The sequence below is a fragment of the Monomorium pharaonis genome, chromosome 3 (assembly GCF_013373865.1).
Source record: "Monomorium pharaonis isolate MP-MQ-018 chromosome 3, ASM1337386v2, whole genome shotgun sequence".
NCBI lineage: Eukaryota > Metazoa > Arthropoda > Insecta > Hymenoptera > Formicidae > Monomorium > Monomorium pharaonis.
The window spans coordinates 10,926,852-10,950,160 of NC_050469.1; the positions used below are offsets into that span (position 1 = coordinate 10,926,852).

The window sequence follows — 23,309 nt, forward strand, 5'->3', positions numbered from 1 at the left end:
TTTATTATTACAGATTAGCTTCGGAACTTGAAGTGAATATTGACGGAAAAATGGCGGACCGACAGAAAAGGAGTCGATACCTGACCATCAGTATACTGCACATTATCACAATAATGTGCCAAGGTATGTGGATTATGTTCCAGCATGCTTAACAACATTAAAATTCAAACGTGAGACTTTTCGGACGTTCGTAGAACATCGCAGTAATAATACAATACATGGTACAATATTACATGGTACAATGATTAAATCTGCCATGGGGCATAAATATTCGAATATATCTATACGTGCTTCTAGTGAATTTAATTCTCCGATTTACAATATTTACACAGTGACAATATTACGAGTTCGTATTTGTATTTCGATCTCTCTACATGAATATCGCGGCATCAGATTTATGTGTAATGGAGAACTGGCATTATTTTCAATATTTAAATGTAACTTACATATGTAAGTTACAAATGACGTTTCACTTTCGACAATTATATCGTTGTAAAGTTAATTAGCGAGGTCCTAACACATAATGTCGAAAAGGTTATTGCAGGCTTGATAAGGTGTGAGTATATTACAATTAGAATTGTAACAATTATTCATAATACTCACGAAACTAGGCGGAGCAGCATGCGTATACTAATTATAAGGGTTTGTCACGTACATATGAACAGTGTAAGGCGATTGTTACAGCATCTGCTAGAATGCAACACAATAGAATATTGTATTGTGCATCACTGTTACCTAAACTCTAAGCTAGTTGTTCGTTGAAAATTTGTTGTTTGTTTTTCATCTCCATTTTTAGTCAATCTATGTAGGTCGCATTGCACAATACGCGTGTGCTGCTCTTTGATCTTAAATTGAAAATTTTTTAATACACGTAAAATGGGGACCAAGTTACAGATAGTTTTAAAAGATATAACACAAAAATTTTCATTTCATACTATACCATATCTGAATTCACACATGCAATGTCTTCGACGTTTTGATTTCGTATGATATCATTTAGAGTTAAAAAAGTGAACGGAATATCTATTTAAGAAAACCGTACGCTCTCATAGAGTTACTGCACATTGCGCACCTTCAATCCAGCGTTAATCAATCTTCCGTTCAGAGTGCAATATCTCGCCGCGTTATCGCTTCTTGCTTATTCAATGGAAGCGAAGTTGAGGATATCTTCAAATCTTCCTTTAGAAGCTTAATTATCGCTAAATAATAAGCTGGTCTCTTCCACACCTTCTCTAATAAGATATAAAATTAAAGAGCTCCGGAGTAAACTTTGCTTTGCTTTAGTGGCTATTCTTTAAGTTTTAAACGATTTGACACAACAATATCTACTTTACTTCGATGGTAACGCTTCGTCGGAGAAAATGAAAGAGAGAATGACTAAAAATGAGGAAATGAGGTGGAACAAAGAAAGGCATGAAATAAAGGGCCTCTGAGATATAACATGAAAAAGGAAAAGAAAAGAGAAACAGAAACAAGCAAAGAATAGCAAAATCACTTTGGATTCCGATTTCTTCTTACAAGAATTGGCAACGAATATCTGTTAAATTGAATCTACACCTGCTGATATAACTTTGTAATATTCTAATTAAGAATACAACATTGTTCTTGTAACGAGTTTTACGGTATTATTCTTTGGCTTTTACTTGTTCTTACACGCACAGAAACAGTTTTTTTATATTTAATTTTTTTTAAATTTCCATGCATGTTATGTATATTAAACAGAGGATAAGCTGTATAGATAATACAGATATTAAAAATTTAGTTTTTTCCAATTAATTAAAGTTATACGATAGATTATTCGAATGATGTACGATTCAGTTTTGTAATTACTAATTCCTGATTTCACGATTAAAGGGTTTCTGCTGTTTCGCAGTTCTATGATGTATTGCACGGTGGCGGTCCATCAATCTCAAGATGAACATGACGTAATTTTTTCATACAACAATTTTATGATTTCACGATGCATGAGTTCGACATTGATTGAGATTTTTCGCGTACTTTTTACAATAACCGAACAATTTTTTCCTTTTCTCAATTTTGTATTATAAATAGCGGTTTTATCCCAACTATTAAAAAAATATTTTGTTTTATATTATTGCATATTTCTATTGATGATTACGATTTGGTTACCTTTATGTAAAGTTCTATAAATCGTTATATCAATTCGCTTTCCACTTCGACCAAACGTTTATACAGTGTCAAGAGCAATGATAACGGGAGTTTAGCCGAGATATATACTGTAACGTAATTTTTTATTTTTATCTCAGCATTCAAGATTGTTGTTAAATATATGATATTTTAATAAAACGAATTTTTGCAATGTAAATTAATATTTTTAAGTGTCAAACTAAGTTATTAAAAACAGTTTTTAAGTTTTTTGGCAATTTTGCAAAAAATTATTTTTTAAAAAAGTTTTGAGCAATAAAATTATCTAATTTAAATAAATTTAAAAAAAGAATAAATTACAGTGTTTTCTACGGCAACTTAATTTTTGATTTAATGAGATATTTCTTCCTCTTGAATAAAAACTAGTAATTCTTTCAAATAAAACAATTAATAATAATTATTCTAGATAACATTTAAAAATTATGACTTGCATAAATAATTCGCCAATAATATACGGTTTATAAACGTCGAAGTGAATTATTTGTTGAATCGCATTGTCGATGATATTTCGTGTGATTTATTCATTTGGAGTAGGAATGTAATCAATAGAAAATAAGATTCCAAATTATATTGCTTCACGACATTGATTATTTTGTTAGCTTGAATTTAAATAAACTTTGAATTATACATTGCGAGTTTCTGCATTCCAAATTTCTTGGTTAAATGTAATTTTAGAATGAAGATATTACTCGATAAACTCAATTTTGACAAGAGACTGCTTTATACAGTCAGATTGAATTGTCGTTACTTTGACGCGTTTGCCGAATTCTAAATTAATAACCACTTGTCTTAATAACCGTGCAATGCCGTTTAATATCTTCTAGTACTTGTTCTCACGTTGAGAGAGTAATATTACGACACACACGGTGCGGCTGTCGCCGCTACCTGCTGACTCGACTGTCGCTGTGCGAATGATAACACGGCGCGCGACGGCTTTACGCATCGTGCCTTAGCGCCCCGTTCTCAAAACAAACATCAAGACTACAGTCAGCTGCACCACCGGGAAATCTCTGATGTGTGCGTAAATAGTTATAATTTTATTTAAAATATTTCGTTTTTCTCTTTTCAAATTTACTTTCAATACTTCATCGATATAAAACTTTTCATTATCCAAATGGACTCGGTAATTTGAATAATAACACTTTCCGCATTATCCTTCTCAAGATAATAAGTAAATCGTGTTTAAATTGAAAATTTGATCTCTGCGAAACGAAAACAAACATCAGAGCTGCGCGCCAATTAATCTCGCTTTTTTGAAATATTTAATGTTTTATAAAATTACGGATATTCCGTTTCTTCATATTAAATGGCAAAACGGCAATTTATAATTTTCTGTTTCTTGTTTTTTTGAATTTTATTTTAAACGGTAATGTATCGCGTTAAATACGTCAGCGAAACGGTAATTGCCCCTTTGAAACGTTTAGGAACACTAACGTTTACGTACGCGGCTTAACAACTTGTTATTGTGATGAAAACTAGTGTAACTAGAAACACGAAACCATTTAGAATTATCTAAAACATATAACTCGAGAGATAATATGAATACGAGAGGAGATTCTTGACTATATCTGTAATTTCTACTCTTTTATAATTAATCATTATCTCAGGTGATATTAATGAGTCTGCAAGATGAAATGTAAGCTATGTGACTATAGTTAATGCACCGGAATTATGTTAAAAGGAAAAGAATCTTTTGCATGTTCCAAGCTTACTACTTTCACAAAACGTTGAATTTTTTTGGCAGGCGGTCTTTTGACGTTTGTTTTACGACGCCCTACAAAGTAGGCGTGAGCTCATGAGATCGCGTGTTTTGTCATTCACTCGAGCCGGCATGTAGAGCAACGGAAGCCGCTCCGTGTGTCATCGTATATATTATCCATTGAATTGCGATTACTTTCTGCGAACAATTAACAGCTGTACGCCCGCGCGTTTAATTAACTGGCGCGATTAACGACTGTATCGGTTATTTATTGAAGCAGGTATTTCGCGCGGTGTTCACTTCACGGGATCGAAGGAATCGAAGCGACAAGAGACGGGAATTATAAATTACTGTTTTACTTGTGTATCAGCAATAACGTTGATTACTTTTTAACGCTTTAATCTGAAATTTATTGAATGTACGAGTATTTCGCAGGACGTTTTAAAATTTTATTGACATAAACTGTAATTTGTTCGACACTTTTGAAACATCCAGACATGTTCGAGCTTACAATAAATACATTCAATTTTATTTTGTAATTTATTATCAAAATTTAATCTTGTATTTTAAGAAATAAAGACATTTAATAATAATATGATCTCTAAATATTTACTCAAGTTATATATTGTGAGTTCATCTATTTGCAGCCTACAATTAAGAAGAATGTAATTTTAATGACGTTGAATTTTACAAAAATATTTGTTCCACTTTCTATAAAAATAACTGCATTCTTAGTTGATTTTTAAAAGTGATTAAAAATGATTAATGAACCATCCGTGTCAGAAAATAAAACTTTACTTAATACATTTTTTGATGCATACGAGATTGAAGATTACGGGCCATAATTACGGGTTTAAAGCTTCCTTTTATTCGCTTATACATTGATTCATCTCTAAAAGCTAATATCATATAATACATATTCTGTTTTGCATTTCCGTTCATAGAATGATATCTGCAATTACGATTAAAATATAAAGGCATTATTTTTTTGCCTTTATATTATTAATTATAAAAAGTATAATTAATGCAAAAAATGATATAGAAATGATTTAAATTAATTTCGTGCATGTTACTTTATTCTTAGATTTTATAAATGTTGCGGTAGTTTTCTGTTAATAAATTTTCTACAAATGTTTATAGTTTGCCAAACGTTTGTTTTGGCAATTAAGTATCATACCCATCTTCCATGCTTTACGCATTTTCTGATTGAATTTTCTATTCTGATAAAAAGAATGTTCAGAATGTTTCTTGTTGTACTTGTTCGATACGTATGATTTTTCTCGCTCTCATTTTTCTGCTTTCGCGTAGAAAACAGGAACGAAACTCTGAATTTTGACCTTTTTGCAGTAAAGTTTGCGGTAAATTTACGATAATCCTACTAGGTGCGAAAGCTCTTGGGATTTTGATATTGCGGGGGACATCGCGTTATTCGGGATCGGCCTAAGCAATGCGTGTGTAATTCGTCGGCAGCCGTCTATGCGAGCGAGCACCGTAATTTCGTATCGCTTTGAGGCACTAATTTAAATACATATTAATACAACGCGTGTATGCAATATCCGCCCCCGGTGCGGCGCGGAACACAGAGCAGCCACGGACGGCGGACTTTGCCGGCGTGAGAGCACGACTTTGCGTGCCAGCCAATCAACATGCTGGTCTATGCATACGAACTAACCTGTCGACGGCTTGCACACCGAATAAATTCGAATACGCCATGCACTCGCGTTACGCGCAATAATGTCAGTTTAGCAGGCGCGGCCCTGAATGGAGCAATGAGACTGTGCAGAATATCGTGATAATGCGCGTTATAGTGTGGAATTTATCGCGAGATACCACTCATTTAGAGAACACGTTACTTTCGCATCTTTATAGTTTAAGCAGCACAAATCTAAAGTATTTGTTCAAAATAATTTTGTGGAATAATCTTGATCAAATTTTATTTAAAGGAGAAAAGACTAATACAAATTTGGCTTGATGAAATTTGCATGGAGAAACAAAGAAATTACACGAATAAAAATTTTAAAAAAGATTAAACGTGGATTTTTAAAATGTCATAAAGTTATGTCATAAATAAGCGAAAAACAAATACGAAACTACGAGAAATAATTTAAAATGTTAATGTAGCCGAAATTTGCAACTATGTGTATTTCTAAACACGAAAATTCTATGATAGATTGTTGTCTTTACATTATATTGAGATCTGACATTTACTGATCTGAACGTGAAACTAGTGACTGAATGAAGCGAACTACAAAGTGACAACTTGAAAGATTTCCGATTTAGTAATAAAAGTCTTCGCAACGATCGTGAATGATAAATTGCAAATGGTAACTTCTACGATGAAGTAGAGAATAAGGGAAAGAAAACAAATATATTCATGAGTACTTTCGATTCCTAACATTTTCTATGAATATTCTTTTCTAAACTCTTACAATAGTACCTCAAATGGTTGTTCTAATAATTGCATTCAATGTCGTCTTATCTAAGAACAAATTAATTTAGTATTATATATTTTTTAAACAGTTTATAAAAATTAATTTTAAAATACTATATATATATATATATATATATGTGTGTGTGTGTGTGTGTGTGTGTGTGTGTGTGTGTGTGTGTGTGTGTGTGTGTGTTGAAAATATAATGCTAAAATAATTATTTTAGAGAGTATTGTATTTTTAATACAATTTTTTAAGTTAAACGTTATTTTTATGATATTAAATTTGTTCTGCTGCAACATTTTAAACATAGTTAAAAAACCTGTTAAAAATATACTTAAAAAATTCTGCGTATTATTTTTGTAGTTATCAGCTTTTTTTAGTGTCGTTTAAATTATGCAAGTTTATTCGTGAAAATCGAGATTTCTTTCGTGCGAGAATGAAAGATGATGGTTGTAACAAGACAAGTTGATCGCTCGTACACTTTCCTGTATTACGTAATAGATTTCTCTATACGTCACATCTCGTTTCGGGAAAAGTTTCTCGAATCGTAAATACGGATTCAGTCAATATTTTCAAGAGGGAAAGAAAGAGTCTTAAATTTAATCTTTCTATTGTTCGCAAATCGTTTAGAAACATAAAGAAAATATGAACATAAGATTTATGAACATAAGATTGGATTTGATAGAAAAAAGTGATTTGATGGAAGGAAAAGGATATTGATTCTGAAATATTTTTTGACGATACATTTTTTAATATTCATCTTTTTGTTATTAAATACCAGATTTTTAATTTACAGAAGTTATCATAGAACAACATTTACATTTACAATAAATATTTGGAAATTGTGACTGCCGATCTCCGACAAGTTCTCATGGAATCCCCTAAAATTCGTTCGTCATGTTAGAGTCAAATAAGGGCGTTTCCTGCACCACTTCGTTTCTTTTGTCGTTGTGGCGAATGGAAAAACTTCTGGTATTCCCCGGTCGACAGTAAGATCGTAGGTTCTTGATGCAGCCTTTCTACTAAAGAAAGAGAAATAGAGGAAAGGCAGAAGGAAATCCCTTGGAAAAAGTACCTTAGCTGGTACGCCTTGGGAAGGGTAGAGGAACATAGTCGAGCTCGCAATCGTTGCGTTAAAAACTTTCTTTTTTCCTTCGCCTCGTTCAGCGCCGCTTGCTCTTTTCCCGCGACGTGTCGGCGCGAGGGCTGGTCGGCCGCATAAATGCAAAAACATATTTAAAATGTTATCTCACGGCGGGCCGCGAGCCGCATTCAAAGTTAAGACATTAAATGTACATTAGTGCCGTTATGCGCGCCTGTACCCGCCACTTAACCCCCGAGCCACTTTATACATGTATATGCATTCATGCTCGAGCGATTCTTTTGCTCTACAGCGCCTCTCGGTTCATATAATAATACCAGAGAAATTTTCCACGTGAAATAAATAAATATATAATACATGTGTAACACATGTATAATACATATGTAAAAGATGTCGAAGTTTCAAAGTAGGTTTTTTTACGTATATGAGTAAATGAGGATATCAAAATCCTAATATCATTATTAAATATCAATAAAATCTTTTGAGGAAAGATTTTTCTTAAAACATGCGTATTATTATTTCATATAGAATAAATTAGAATTAAAATGTTAATAACTGCCACTACTTACACAGTATTATATAATAATGAAATATTTTGCATTCTTTATGTACGTGTGTTTTTTAATACTAAGGTTTTATTATTTGTTTATTATTAGAAATTTCCGTAAATTTTCTAAGGTAAAATAAATATATTTGAATGATAAAAATCAGTTGCAAATAAATAAAGTACAATTTTTTATATATATTTATATATTTTTTTTAACATAAAAAGAATTAGAGTATTTATTCTATAAAAGAGATTAAAAGTGTGCAAAAATATGATTTATGTAAAATATAAGAATTATAAAAATAAAATTTTTATGTATGTAAATTAATCATATTCTTGAAAATACTAAAAATGATATTCTCATTTTTTACTTCACATTTCTACGATTAGCAGAGACAGATGTAAGAATTGAGGCCAAATCCCACTTTAAGTAATTTGCGGTATTTTTTTTTATTCGATACAGTTTTAGTAACATTTGATGTACACGTGGAGAATGCAAAATATACATCAGCCGTGGAACATAAAAGTCACTTTGAAAACTGCAAAAGCAGATGAACGTTGTCGACTGTCGTCGAGTGTTTTGTCGTGATGAAAAAATAGAACTGTTGGTACATTATAAGTATACTTTTTATCGTACCATTTCTGTCCGCACGTATATCACTTCGTTTGTGTCGTATGGTGTTATGACGGCAAAATGCTATTGTCAAACTTTAGAGAGAGCGCTCTTGCACCGGAGCATTATTTGTCCTCTTGCATGATTGTCCTATGAGGTATCATCAAACGAGCATAACTTATGTAAAGAAAAATTTTGCATAAATTGAAGAGTGAAAATTATGTATATACGTGTAATAATTATATTTTAGAATAAAGTAAAACAAAACTTTAAGTTTTTGTTTCTGTACTTAAACATTTTAATCTGGGCTCCGAAATTATTAAACTTATTTTTAAATAATGAAGTTGAGAATATTAATTATTCCGTTGTTTAAAAACATAAAATTTAGAATGTTTTTTATTACAACTTAGAATGTAATTTGTGATATTTAACTTGTATTTTACTCTTCCATTGTGTATATTCGATTCGGATGATAGACGTGGCAAGAATTAGAGAATGCAGATGAAAAAGCTTTTAGTACGCTAAAATTTCTTCTGCGTTGGTTACTACAATTGTTCTTTCCATGATTGCAGACTGTGACTGCCGTTAACGAGCGAACGACTTTTTAGCGTAACAGAACAAGACCGTGGATCGAGAATAGCATAGGAATGCACTGAGATGTACATACGAAAATAAACTGTTCTCGTATATTCATCGATACGGGGAATTTGCTCTGCTGTAGACTTCTTAATTGTAAACTTGAATTCCAGACCTGATCTGTTTTTATTGGAGTATTTTCGATCTTTTAGTAGTCTCGTCTTTCGAAGAATCAATATTTGCTTAACTGTGTTAGTAACGTATCTCTCTCTCTAGACAAAAATTATATTATTTAAGATTTATTTATTATAATAGTTATACACGTGCACGTATATTTTACAGTTGTAGATTTTAATAATATTACTCTACATTAAATTAATTTAAAAAATAATGGAAAATAACATGCATGCCTTATTTCATACAATTGTTGCAGCTCGCTCTAGCATCTGTTGACATTTTTATTTTGTCATTATTATAGCGTAAAAGTTTATCTTCATTTTACAGTTATTAAATTATTAAAATTATCAAATTTATATTAAATTAACAGACTTATATAATCAGAAAGACATTCAAATAAAAATTCTGACTTTATAGAAAGAACTATCAGTTTTAGATTTATATCTTTTAATACGTATTAAATGACGCGATGAATTTTTTTCATTATTATAAGTCACAATTAACATTACGATTTCTTTTTACAACAAATAGATTGTATGCTTATTATTCATAAAGCATATGCCATAATCATATTTGACAATTTTGAGATTTGACAACACGCTTCAATATACATATATCTACCTCAATGTATATCAATCCTCTTTGACAATTCGCTTCTGGTGTAAATCAGCATATACATATTTAGGACACGGGATACATGCGAATGTGTTGCATGGTGTATATATTTGCTTCGATCTTGCTAGATAGAAACTGACTTTCATCTCGCATTCGAGACGCGTGCGCGTACATATGTGCGTCGAAGCCGGCAGGCCTGTGTAAACTTTCGATTCGATGAACACGACTTGGTGGTTTCTCGCGGACCGTTTAATGGCATTTCCGTGCTCCCAGAAAGGGAAATATTAAATTCCAAGACGTTGAATTCGTGTATCCGCATACGCTATCATATTCTAAAAGTGTCTGCAGGAGACACCACTGCTTTTCGGCCTACTTTGCAAGACCGATAAAAGTGCCATTCGCGAGAACGAGGAAAAGTGTAACTCCGTCGACCGTGTTCTTATCTATACGTGTGTAAATTATACTACCAAGTATATTACTCTTTACGTTCCTCTGTTTTAAAATGCTATTATTTTTGCAAATAATTGCCGCTTAAAAGCCAAGATTCAATATTGATTAATATTTGATTTGAAGCTACACATAATATGAGATCATGAAAAATATGTATCTCATTTTCTCTCCCTTTATATAGAAACTCGTATTTTATATTTATCTCGAAATGAAGAGAAACAGAGTGAATATATTTTTGATAATGAAAAAATCAAATCCTATTTTTTCAATTCGTGTTTTTCAATGTAATTACAAGGCTGCACCGACAACTGGAGTCCAAATGTTGGTTGTTTGCTTTTACAAGAATTACATTGACATATATAGCTAAGTATATATATATATATATATCAAAGAAAGAGGGAGAGAGGAGGGTAAGGTTACTGCAGTACGCAGAGAAACTGCAGTTTCCTCCTGTGTTTACTGTTTCGTTCGCTTCTTCGCTCTAGTCGCGTCTTCTCTGACGATACGTAACCGAGCTAATGCTGTAAAAACGTCCGGCGGCGTTGCAGGTTACAGACGTGTTACATGCCCACACGGCCATTCATCTTCTTCTGAGTCGTGTTTCTGCTACGGCATTCTCTTCGCTTCTTTACTTACGCGCTCGAATTTTGCGCCTTTTATCCAGTGAAAAGTGCGGATCGCCCTCGCGCGAGCAACGATTTAACATACGTGGCAGACTATAACGCTGCCTGGTGCAAATATGCAATTTTTCTAAATATTAATACATTTTGAAGGAAACCGAAGGCAAAAGAAAAGTCAGTCTGGATACGCATGAGAGAATTGTGAACTTATTCACTCGCATTGTCACCTTTTTTTGGCAGCTTTAGAACTTTTAATGTTTTTGTATCTAATATTTCTTTTGAAAACATCTTATTACATAAATATCTTTCTAGTGCAAAAATATTATGTCGATGAAAAATGTTTGTTATATACGATAACATGGTGAATCGAAAAGTCATTTATTTTACAATGCATTAAGTAATATTAAAAAATTATTATTTAAGAGCAGTTTTTTTCATACTATAGAATAATTTGAGGCAAATAAATTTTATTATTGTTTTATATATGTATTAGAACAATACATGATGATGATGAAAATTATCCTTTATAACATATATCTATTGTATTGCAACAATGTACATATGTTACGGAAAATGTTATTTGACGTCGAGAGAGAAATTTTTTCTTTAAAGAGTTTCCCAGAGTTGAAAAATCACGACGGTTATCGTCGATTGCAGATGCTGGAAATGTCGAGGTTGAGTGGGAAACCCCTTAATGCACGGGAGCATTAAGGCGTCTAATTTCGTCTTTCTGCTTTCCACGTTGAAATGCAATATCGCCGCGGAAGGACTCCGCGCGCAAAGTATTTCCAACATTTCCCAACTATTTCCCAAGCTGGACTGTTCACTTCATCAGTCGCGGTCTTATTTTCCAACCATCAACCAATAATTCCATTCACATGTATGCGATGTGAAAAATTGTTTGATTTATGTCACATAATTTTTTATATTTTTTTAAATTATGTAACTGAGTAACTGATTGACTAAAATTAATTCTGTAAGTAATTTTTTGATCAGAAAGATAAGTAATAATTTTTACAAACATATTTTATTTACTGAGTGTTAGACAACTGTGGACAACTAATGTTTATAAAATTTAACGGTTCAAGATTTTATGTATATAGATGACTTCAATGTATTTGAGATATATTTCCAATGCAAATTCGATTATAATTTTTCTCCGATTTGATTATTGCCAATATTTTCCGATGTCTTTCCATGATAAATCGCAAGGAAATAATTGCGAAAAACTTAAAAGGGAAAGTGGATTCGTTATATGAGAAATCTAGGTCAGGTATCCATAGTTATAACGGGACGAACAGGCATACGGTATTTAATTGCAGTGTTTCATTTGTTCTATTCTCTTCTTCTTTTCGCCTATACTTATCCAACTGTAGTACCACGTCTTTCGCGAAGAACACTCGTTTCCCGGGAACGAGACGAAAAAGCATTTGTCTCTGATTTGAAAACGTTACGATGCCAGCTTTGCAATTATTATCGTGAAATTAGACACGATTACAGTTTCCTGTCTGGAAGCTTTTTACATTCAGTCGCATTTTCAGAAGCGTCTTTCATTGAACGAATTATACTCTTTTTGATCAAGTTGACATCTACTACTAATATTAATATAACAATGATATTTATATTGATTTTGTACATTTTACGACTAAATTAGCGAACATAAAAATTGTTTTGTTTCTAAATTATAGAAGAAATATTTCGGAATTTTTTTATCTTCAGTCTAAAAATTTGATAATAATAGAAACTTCAATTTGACTTTGTAAAAAATGATTTAATTGGTGTTAATGGATTAATTGTGTGTGGTGCTTATCACGGATGTCGAGATGCAGCAGTTGGTACTGCCATGTGTACGCCGCGCGCGAATAAAGCAATTTTCTCCTAGAGGCGTTTTCAGAAAGAAGGTGCGGAGCGGTACTCGGCTCGCGAGCGTCTCTGCCATCCGATAACACTTCGGGATGGATCGGTTTTTTTGCTCTTGGAACAATTCTATCCTGGCTATTATCTACCCTCTTTCGCTCTCTCCCTTCGTCTTTTCTCCGTCGCTCCTTTTTCGCTTCCTTGCACCTCTCCCGCGAGCCCGCCTCCGTCCCCCTTTCGCGTCCATATTTCCGGGTGGATCGCGTCGCGTAAAAACTATAATTGTATAAAAGATGTTCCCAGGTCGGCGCATTGTTCTTCCCATTCCCGCAGTGTCGAGCCAAGAAAAGGAATTTCCATAGATCTCTCCATTGATTTCTTCATGGAATCTGTTCAACCGTGCCAGCAATATTCAAAGATTTACTCACTAAAATAAGACAGGATAATTGTATGCGAATAGATCTGTCAGAAAAATTAATTTTTACGTAGTTAAAGTACAATTAAATAACTTCCAAATTTATTTATGCATAATTCATCATGAGTTATTATACGTGCCTTAATATACGGGAAATTTTGAATATTAAACAGCTGTCCTAGTTTCGAAAAATGTTTTGTTAAATATTCGAAAATGTTACAAGTAATAATGCGTTCCGAATCTCTAAACATACTGAGAGTATAGTTGTACGAGTGTATTTGTATTTCTTTATGGGATGCCATACAATACAATTTGATAGTGAATTTTGACATTAGCATAAAAATTTCTATATTTCCTAAGTTCTCAATTTGTCTTGTTGAATCTGATTGGATAAGAGACGATCCGGTAACCATCCTTTTCCGCAGCGGCGGCATTTGCGTTTGACTGAACGGCGTGGCCTCACGGGAAAAGCCGAGCTTAATGCTCCGTATTCGCGGCAACTTCTCTGGGACGATTAATGCAAAGTAGCTCATAGTGTCAGTTAGCATAACGCTGAAGGTGCGCCGGTATCGTGGCGGAGGGTCCTCTAAGCCGGCTTACTGTCGAATGCCATGGCACTATTACTTCGGCCGCCGCCTCTGGCTCGATGCTCGCAGGTAATTTGTAGCTTGTAACGGCAGCCTTTGTGCCAATAATACCGTATATGATTCTTTGACCGCGCACACTATATTGGCATACTGGCCACCCGAATCGACGCTGTAAAAGGGCTTTTTACGCGAGCTTATACTGCCGAAAATGCACCGCGTGCGTCATTATTGAAACGTATTCCATGATAAAGGGAATTCTCATCAAATTTAGATTTAAACGATATTGATTACGACTTTATTTAGAATAAATGGAATCTATTTTCTGTTTTGATGGAATGCATTGCTATTTATAAAACAATTGTTTTCTGTAATATTTGATTAGCAAAATGAGCACTATTTGATGACATGGAAAGAAACGTAGGCGTGGAAATTTTTTTGTTTGAATAAATTATGTATGCATAACGATAAATCGTAAACAAGTCCACTCCGTAAGAATTTGGTAACTTTCATAAAATGTTGGTTTAGCAATAAGTAAAATAGATAGCCTTCGCGTGACAGTTATTGGAGTACCGTTTTAGAACACACGTTTAATACGGCACACAATCAATCTTTTTACTAAGTACGCCATATAAAAAATAACACTTGTATAGACCAAGATACTTTTCGTGATTGATATGTATAATTAATATAAATTGTCGGCATGTGCTACAAGATTCATATTTACTGTTTATACTTACTCTTATGTAAGTAAGTACGAACAGAAATATCGTTTCCTACGGAAACTGCCAAGTCAAATGGGTCAAGTCTCAAAGAAGTCGCCGTGTTTAAGAGTAAGAGAAAGAAGTCAACATTGATGTTTTAGAACTTTTGCGCGGTAATTTGAATAACAGTGCAGTAAATACTAATTTGGGTTGTTGGCTGGTGGCAAGTTACGCTTGCTGATACTGGGAGTTTCAGTAGTGTATGAAGCTGCGAAACCTTACTGGGAACGCAAGAGAGTCTTAGATTAATCTAGAGGTGTTGCTGTTGTTGCTGTTTCCAAGCCCAAGTTTTCCTCTAAGACCAAGGTGATGTTAGATGTTCTCTTGTAAGAGAAACAGAGAGACAAAAGGTGTATTTGCGACCAATATTCGTATAAGAAACTATCGAACAAACAGATGAAACAAATACAAATAATATTAAAATAAATTCACAACTAACAACTAGTTATATATAATAAAATAAATATATATATCCAAGAAAAAATATAACCCTTATAATCTTGTATATAATGAAAATTATTTATTTATGTTACAAAAAAGATATTAAGAATTGTGATAATATATTGAAAGCATCGATACTTGTTTTTAACTGAAATTTTAGTTTAGCGATATTAATGTAAAAATATTGCTGTCAACTTTGTTTCTAAAAAAACTATACATTTGTGTAGTAAATATCAATTACTTGGATTGTTTTTTAGTAATTTATTTAGATATAAAAATCTTTTTTTTATTATAAATTAAAATATTTAAATGTTTTTGAAACCTTAATATATTTAAAAACATTAATATTTTTTAGAAACAAATGCCGACAATTTAAAAATTTATCTTTAGACATTGATTCTATTACGTTTATTGAGATTAATCTCTTTTTTTGCAATTGTAAAGTACTTGTGAACATCTGTTTGCCATTTTAGCAAATTACTCCAACAATTAAAATAATGAATTTAAGATAGGAATTACGCGAAAAGTTTCTCAACTGAGTAAAACCAGCTAACTTCGACATAGTCATGAATTTGCGCGTATAGAACTTCTTCTTTCATATATAGGATAACTGGAAAATTATCTTTTTCCTGTCAAGTGTAAATTTTCTGACAACTTTTGGGTGGCGCATAAATTACACACATACATAGAATTTCAAACTATTGTATCGTTGGCCAGTTTTCTTGAGTTGACGGTTCGTAATGTTTCATGGCCTATAACAAACTACAATCCCCGTCGTGAGATTCGTCAAAGAATTTCGAAAAAGTATATCCGAGTTATCCGAGGTGCTACCTCGTTTTAGCACGATTTTTTTACTTCATCGAACTCGATTTGCCCCAGACCCGTTCGCATGAACATATATTTTCGAATTATCGACAGCCGAGCCACACGACAAATTGCGCCAGAGTGCCCCCCTGCCGATCGCCGACAAGTTTAATAGGTTGTGAAATCATTCTGAAAAATAGTATCGGTCCCAACGGAACGGGATGATCTCCGACGTACTATTTCGCGGCTACAGATTTCGAACGTCCTGTCAAGGTTTTATGTGAAACGTGAAAATATCTCTGTTCATCCGAGCGATGATTTAAGACAACAACATTTTCAAGAACTTATATATGATAGATCTTTATGGATATTGTACTTTCTATTATAAATTTCGTAAAGTGAAAATTGAGCTTGTGCAATTATTTGAATGGTTTTTCTTTTCTATAAGAAATAAAAGTTACTGAACTCTTATAGAAGTGGCTTTTTACTTTTATTAAAGTGGCAAATCATTGAAATAATTGCACAAGTGCAAAATGACACGTTTAATAATGATTTTTTTTATAAATTATACATGTGAACCGCTCTTTTTTGAATATTTATTATCATTTTGGAGTTTATATTAAAATTAAAGTGCTATTGAAGATCAACAGAAACTAGATATGTAAAACAGAAATCGAAAGACAAGTAATAGTATATAATGATATAACAGCAACCATTTGACATGTAGTATTCAATTTTGATACTATAGATATTTTTCTCTGGCCTCTGTTATATTAAAATAAAAACAGAAATAAAATATAATATAAAAAAATGAAAATTATATATTCTGGCGACATCTGAGCGTGACATTTTTTCCAACTTTGTTGAAATTTATATACAGATATAATATTCAATTTATATACTAAAAATATGTGAGCACTGGATTAAGTTTATTTCTTTTAATTGATATCTTATAAATATTTGAAAACTGTAACAATTTTTTATTTAAATTACATTAATGCGAAAAGTCAGTTTAAATGGTTAAATATACAATTTTATGTGAGAAATAATTTACGCGTATTATATGCGCGTGCAAATGAAACTGTGTATAAGTTTCAAGTTTATTATTGAAGATTCCTTTCATTCTTCGTATAAATGATCTCGCTGTTAAGAATGTTAACCTGAGTTTACATGTTTATTTTATACAGTCTGTATTTTATACAACCTGTCTTTTGTTGCTTTAGCCTCGTACATATTTTATATAGGCCGTCACCCGTCTCGTAAATTAAGATACCAAGGCGATGTATCTGTTATGTTTCATCCGCGAATCCTGAATTAGAAGGCATATGGAAGAGAGAATTAGCCGGTCCATAAATCCGTTCCTTATTCGTTTCGCGTACACGACGGATTAACGATTCTCGGTATCGAGAAGGCATTAAAAAGTTCACTCGATATAACTCGCGATCGTGAACGAAGCGTATGCTGTTACACAATGTAACAATTTGACCTCGCTATCTATACGTTTTTTTTCAACCGCGAAATATATTTGCAGCGCTACAATGAATTTGTTACCTTTCCAGTCGTTAGTTCGCTCTATGATACGTTAAATTGGGAAGTGCATTATTCTTTTAAGAAAACTGCTGTTTTAAGATTGGATTAAAAGTATAAACTAACGGAGCATGTAGTAACGAACTATTAAAATAAAAAAAAAAGACGTGATTTATTTATTAAATGATTCAGAAAAAATCGAAAATTATGTTTTCATAATACATTACATTGTGACATTTAAATATTAAATTGTCACAACTGATATATTTTTTTAACCCCGAAGAGTAAGTAACGGAATTTATTTTCTGCCAATACATGTTTTTTATTATCTTCAGCGCGGATGTGAAATTACTATTCTGCCCGGGGACATTGAAACATCTCGGTTTGAGTGCGAGGTCCAATGATATCCACGTTGAATGTAACAGATTCTAATGGTTATGCTCACGGTTATCGCCTGCAGTGGCGGGAAAAGTATCTGAGAGAAAGCGAGAGGGAGAATTGGAGAGAAAAGGTAGAGAAAGAGAGTTAGAGTCCGTGTCTAATTACGGCATATCTGGCTCGTTGAGAATAGTGCCCCTCGCCAATTGCTCGATACTTCTATCTGGTTACTTTCTTGCGCCTTCTCTTTTCTTTTTATTTCTCGATCTACGGGCAGTATCTAAATTATAAGCGCGTAACAGTGCAGTCGGATAAAGCGCAATTTTGGAGAGCCCGTGCTGCGCGGGATATAGCGTGCGCGGCGGAACTTTGTTGCGGGAGTTGAATTATCGCGTGAACTTGCTTCACGGCGGAGACTACTCCGTAACGATGGAGGAGACGTAACAACGTAATGGAATATTTAATCTCTTTTTGACTAAATTATTTAAATTCAGGAAGCAATTTCTTTCCTGTTGACGCGTAGGGTATGATTTGCATAATACATTCGCGGTTAATTGGATCCGCTGAAAAATTTACCTTTTGTTTAACAAGATTGTTGCGCGGCTAACAAGCGCTGGTAATTTTACAAGCGATTGCTCGGTCTAATCGAGTATCGCGTGTATGAAATTTCGTTACAAGAGTTTCATTACCGGACCAGGCTCGCTCGCTAGTGTGCTATTTGAACGAATATCTAACTTCTTTATTATTCAAATTTTGGTCGCAACTTTTGTCGGCTGATGCATATAAAATTGTTCTTTTGATGCGTTATAGCTATTCGAAGTATAAAATTAAATAAGTGAAAATAGGCAGTAAAAATAAATGTCTTGTTAAATTGGAAGTTAGAGTTCTAGCGAAAAAATCATGGAAAAGTAATAATTTTATAGATGTGAGGATATAAACAAGTAAATTATTCTCCTTTTATAATTATTTGTGTAAGAATAATATTTTTAATAAAATTTTTATTGTAAATTTTAACTTTTAAAATATCTAAATTGAGAATTAAAGGAACTTCTAATAAATTATAAATAAAACTTTCGAGAAAATATGTCTTCCATTAAAGGAATCCTTATTATTATTCTTTGTAAAGTTAAACCGTGAATATATTCCGAGCAGAATTAGAACTTGCCTTCTAAGAGAAACATGTTGTTTTTGCGAGACTATAATATTTTAACAAAAAAGTGCATTAGTTACAAATATCTATGACTCCGATCACGAGCACAGTTCATATTACCTTCGTTACCAACTAACTGATCTCAGATTGCATATGCACACGTGGAGAAAGTCGAACTTGCGTGGGATTTTGTGAAGTTCACACCGCAGTGTATATATCTCTGCAGTTGGAACTTCGCCGCGAGTGTTGAATCACCACCTGTATACACCACGCCGGCCGACTACGTGTCTGTATGTTTAATATGCTTGGACGCACAGCCATTATCGTGCTACGCTTTGAATATTTTATGGGAAGCGTCATTCACGTATACCAGGCTAAACAGGGCGCGAGTGCACGCACAGATAGACTTACGCCTACCTGTGTAATAACGAACATAAGCGTTAATCCTTCATTTCGGTTGCGTGGAACTAGCTTAGATTCGCATTATTAGTTGTTAACAGCTTTTCGACAGGATATAATGTATAATAATCTGCATGCTCGGTTTTACGATTATCCTCTTAAATTTGATTTATTCTCTACTCCACAGTCGATATTGCGCGGAATTGCAGGGTTGCAATGAAAGGTATTATCATTGTACACGTTTTGGTTTTATAACGTATCGACTTTATGAACCTTTCTAGAAATGGGCGATTCTATTTTATTGCGATTTGTTTTCTCCTGTTATTTTCACAATTTTATGTAGATATTACTAGTTCTTCTTTTGTCTGTTATGATGGCATGAGTAATAAAATGGAGTTAAATATGTTTTTTAATATATATAAAAACATATAAAATTATCCATTCTTTATTGGACTTAAATTATAAACTAGATTTAAATGAGTGAATTAAATAAGTTAAATCAATTACTTGATACATTATTCAAATTACAGTAAATGAGGATAAAACGTTTTAATTTGGTCTTTTAAAGTCTAAAGAGCTTTTTCGGAACTTTTAGTTTGTTGTAACGAGAATAGTAAATACAATGTAAGGAAAAGCCGTGTAACGGGATAATAAAGAATTCGCTTGTGTCTGGGTAACGTCGATCTGGTAAGAAAAAGATTTAACCCCAAAGTTAAGGAGTACTCTCTCTCTCTCCAGAACACCGACTGGAAAGGCAGACACTTCGCTATGGTTACACCGCCAAAAGAGGACAAAGTAATAAAGTTGATGGTAGCGACGGAGAGAGGAAGGAAGGGGGCGAATGACGAAGAAAAAGAAGAACGAAGTAATGAAATGGAAAAGTTTCACACTGTGCCTCCTTTTACTTGTAATGGTCGGTAAACGAATTAAAGAGCCAGGAATCTTCATCGTCATGGGTTGGAAGTAACTCGTAACGAGAGTATTTTTAGATTTCTCTCCAGGCGCGCGAACCAGGCGAAGTATATATACCGGCATCGATCCGTGTTTCGCGAAGATATCGATACCTCCTTTGAAAATATCTTAGCTTTTCGTCGTTCACGAAGTTTTCTCTTTGTTCAGATTGAGATGCCGAACTTGTTTGTTGCCGCAGGATACTAATTCAAGCATTTCCGTTTCTTTAATATCGATCGGCGCGTGTTTTATCTTTTATCTTTCGTTTCTACCAGAAATAACATTTTTTATTTTTACGATTGAAGACATCTCCATTTATTCTTTAATATGGGAAATGTTGATGGAAAACTTAAAGAAAATAGATTAAAGTCGCGTATGATAAGGGCCAAATATTTGTATTAAGCATAAAGTCACAGTTTCACAAAAATTTTCTGATCTAACATTGTTAGTTAGATGTATTTTTAATATGTGTTTTTTCTCTCATTCGACAGAAAAGAAAAAAAGGTAGAACAAATTATTATTTGATCGTGTAAATTTGAGAAGGTATTCGTTACATTCACCAGTTTTATCGAATATATTACGTTCGAATATTATACAAAGGAATTTGTTGTTGTCGATAATGTTAATAAATTTATTTAAGTTGAGAATCGAGATTAAAGTTAGCGGTGTCGAGATAGTACGAGGAGGTACGTTAAAATTTTCCGCTTAAAATTATATTTAGAAGTGAGATAAACGAATCTTCTCCGCCGTGCTATTACACGTGGCCCTCCTGCGAGCGGTAACTACCCGATGCAATAAATTTGACGAACTTGTTGTATTCGATTAGCGCACGCGCGGCTCGTCATGTAACTTTGATAGTATTCAAGCTGTCGGGGAAGTGGAAAGTTACACTACTTCCACTTAACGCATTATGCGGTTATCGTCGGGCCACGGGTTTCAAAGATGCTTCAGCGTCTGTCGGGCATGAGCGGTCTGTGTGTACATACTTTGCATCACTTTCTGGTGTCACGGTGAGGTGGTAGCGCGTAATTAAAGAAAGGGTCGTCAAGCGAGATATGGACTGTAAGCGCTAATAAAATGGCAGCTTCTCTCTCTCTCTCTCTCTCTCTCTCTCTCTCTCTCTCTCTCTCATTTAGAATAAATATTTTTTATTTGATAATTTTACATTTACTCCTACAGAGATATAATTTAATCGTCAATATGCTTAATCGCGACTATGACAATTTTATGGCGGCAAACGACTTTTTTTTTTCATTCAATCTATACGCATGATGCATGCGTGACACAGTACGTTTACAATATCTATCAATAGAAAAACGTTTGGAACGCAAAACGTATTTTCAATGCGATTCAAGTTACATATAGAACGAGGATTATAGCCATGCACTCTTCATGGAGGATTAACTTTTGCGTAAACAGAGGGAAAGAGAGAGGAGCCTTTTACTTCCTAGCACTCCCACTCATATTCCTCGCGCGCGTTTGTACGCGCGTTCCATTTATTCTCGCGGTATTTCTTCTCTCATTTCCCGTTATGTTCCTTCCGCATTGTGAAGTATGATCGTTGAGTTTTCCTTCCTACTCCGGTAACCGTACACACCGAACATTCACACGCGGTTGAGCACAGCGTGTTTTCACGTTAGCCAGCCGATTGGCTGACACCGAGGGGGATTCGCGGTGCTGTATATTTACCGAATCAAATCAACCCTACGACTTTTATTCGGGGATTTTTCTACCGGGGCACTGGCGAACGCCAGTGGCGGATCAAGCCACCGACACAGGTACGTCGAGCAATCGCGCGAAAATCGAAAACCTATTCGACATATCGGGATGCCGAGCCCGCTTCGTTCTCGCCTGTCAGTGTTTGTTAACGGCTCGTGATAGAACAGGATCCGGTAGAATTTAGTTGTAATACGCTAAATGTGAGACGCATGTAACAGCTGTATTTGCCACAAATTGATGGATCTCAATTCGACTGATACGTGGAATATCAATCTGCTTTCATGAGCACTTCATCCTTCTTTTTTCAGCGAATATATCGTATTTTAGATTTTCGGCGCATTATATTCTTTCTGTTACTAAATTGTTCGACTTACTACAATTTTTCGTATTTAAGTAATCTTTGAAATTAATTGTAAAATTTTTTTGCTACTTTCAAAGTGATTTAATGTTGGAGATTAACTTTACATTTATTATTAAAAGTTGTACGCATACGCGTATCCATATATTTTGGAAACACGACAATTAGCTTAATTTGAAATTTTATATTAGATATGCGTACGCATTTTTCGTATTCTTCGCGTAAATTAATTTTTGAAAATACTTTTTAGCAGTAAAAAAGAAATAATTTTTTATTTTAATATTATAATATAATGTGTTGCATTATTATACAAGCATCGTATTGTATCATAAACATTTGCATACATTAGTTATTTTAGGTTAACCAAATATATCTTGTAGGCTTTTCTAAGATCCAAGTTCTGCCACGTCTGGAACATACAATTTAATAAGCTAATTTGGCATTGGACCAATGCTCTAAAGTTTCTGGTTTCTATCCAAGCGAAATCATGTGGTCGTATACAAAATCGAATAGTTAATTAATTAACGAATCGCTGGTGAGAACTTTCATAGAAATTTCATGCATAATGCTAGAAGATGTAGGAATACATTTTTGAATAAACGCTCGAGGGTTTAAATTACTTTTCAGTTCATTATTCACTTAACTTTTTGTGAAATATTGTTTGAGTCTTTGTTTAAAACTACTATAAATTATTTCTTATTTTTAAACACCATGGTTGCTTGAGAGTGAACGCTATGAAAAACAATTTAATTTTAGTAGAAAGTTTTTCAGTTTCCGACCTTACGCTATTTATTCTCTCTTTTATCTTAGACAAAAGGTTAGATTACAACTTACCGTATTTTTATTCTATATAACTCAAAGCTGTTGATAAAAAGTATTGTTAAGAAAAAGTAATCGCGAAGTGGAAAAGAAACCGCCATAGCTTTATTAAAATTGTAATATTACAATATACATATCACGATATC

General features: G+C 33.5%; 1 protein-coding gene across 15 annotated transcripts in view; it reads left to right on the forward strand.

Moving 5' to 3' along the window:
- The window catches only part of LOC105831519 (lachesin), a 268,879-nt gene that overhangs the window by 47,066 nt on the left and 198,504 nt on the right, over nucleotides 1-23,309 (forward strand). For all 15 annotated transcript variants that reach the window (XM_036284104.1, XM_036284107.1, XM_036284105.1 and 12 more), the window contains one exon: nucleotides 14-123. In XM_036284104.1, the coding sequence (XP_036139997.1) occupies nucleotides 14-123 (110 nt within the window). The remainder of the gene's footprint in view (nucleotides 1-13; nucleotides 124-23,309) is intronic.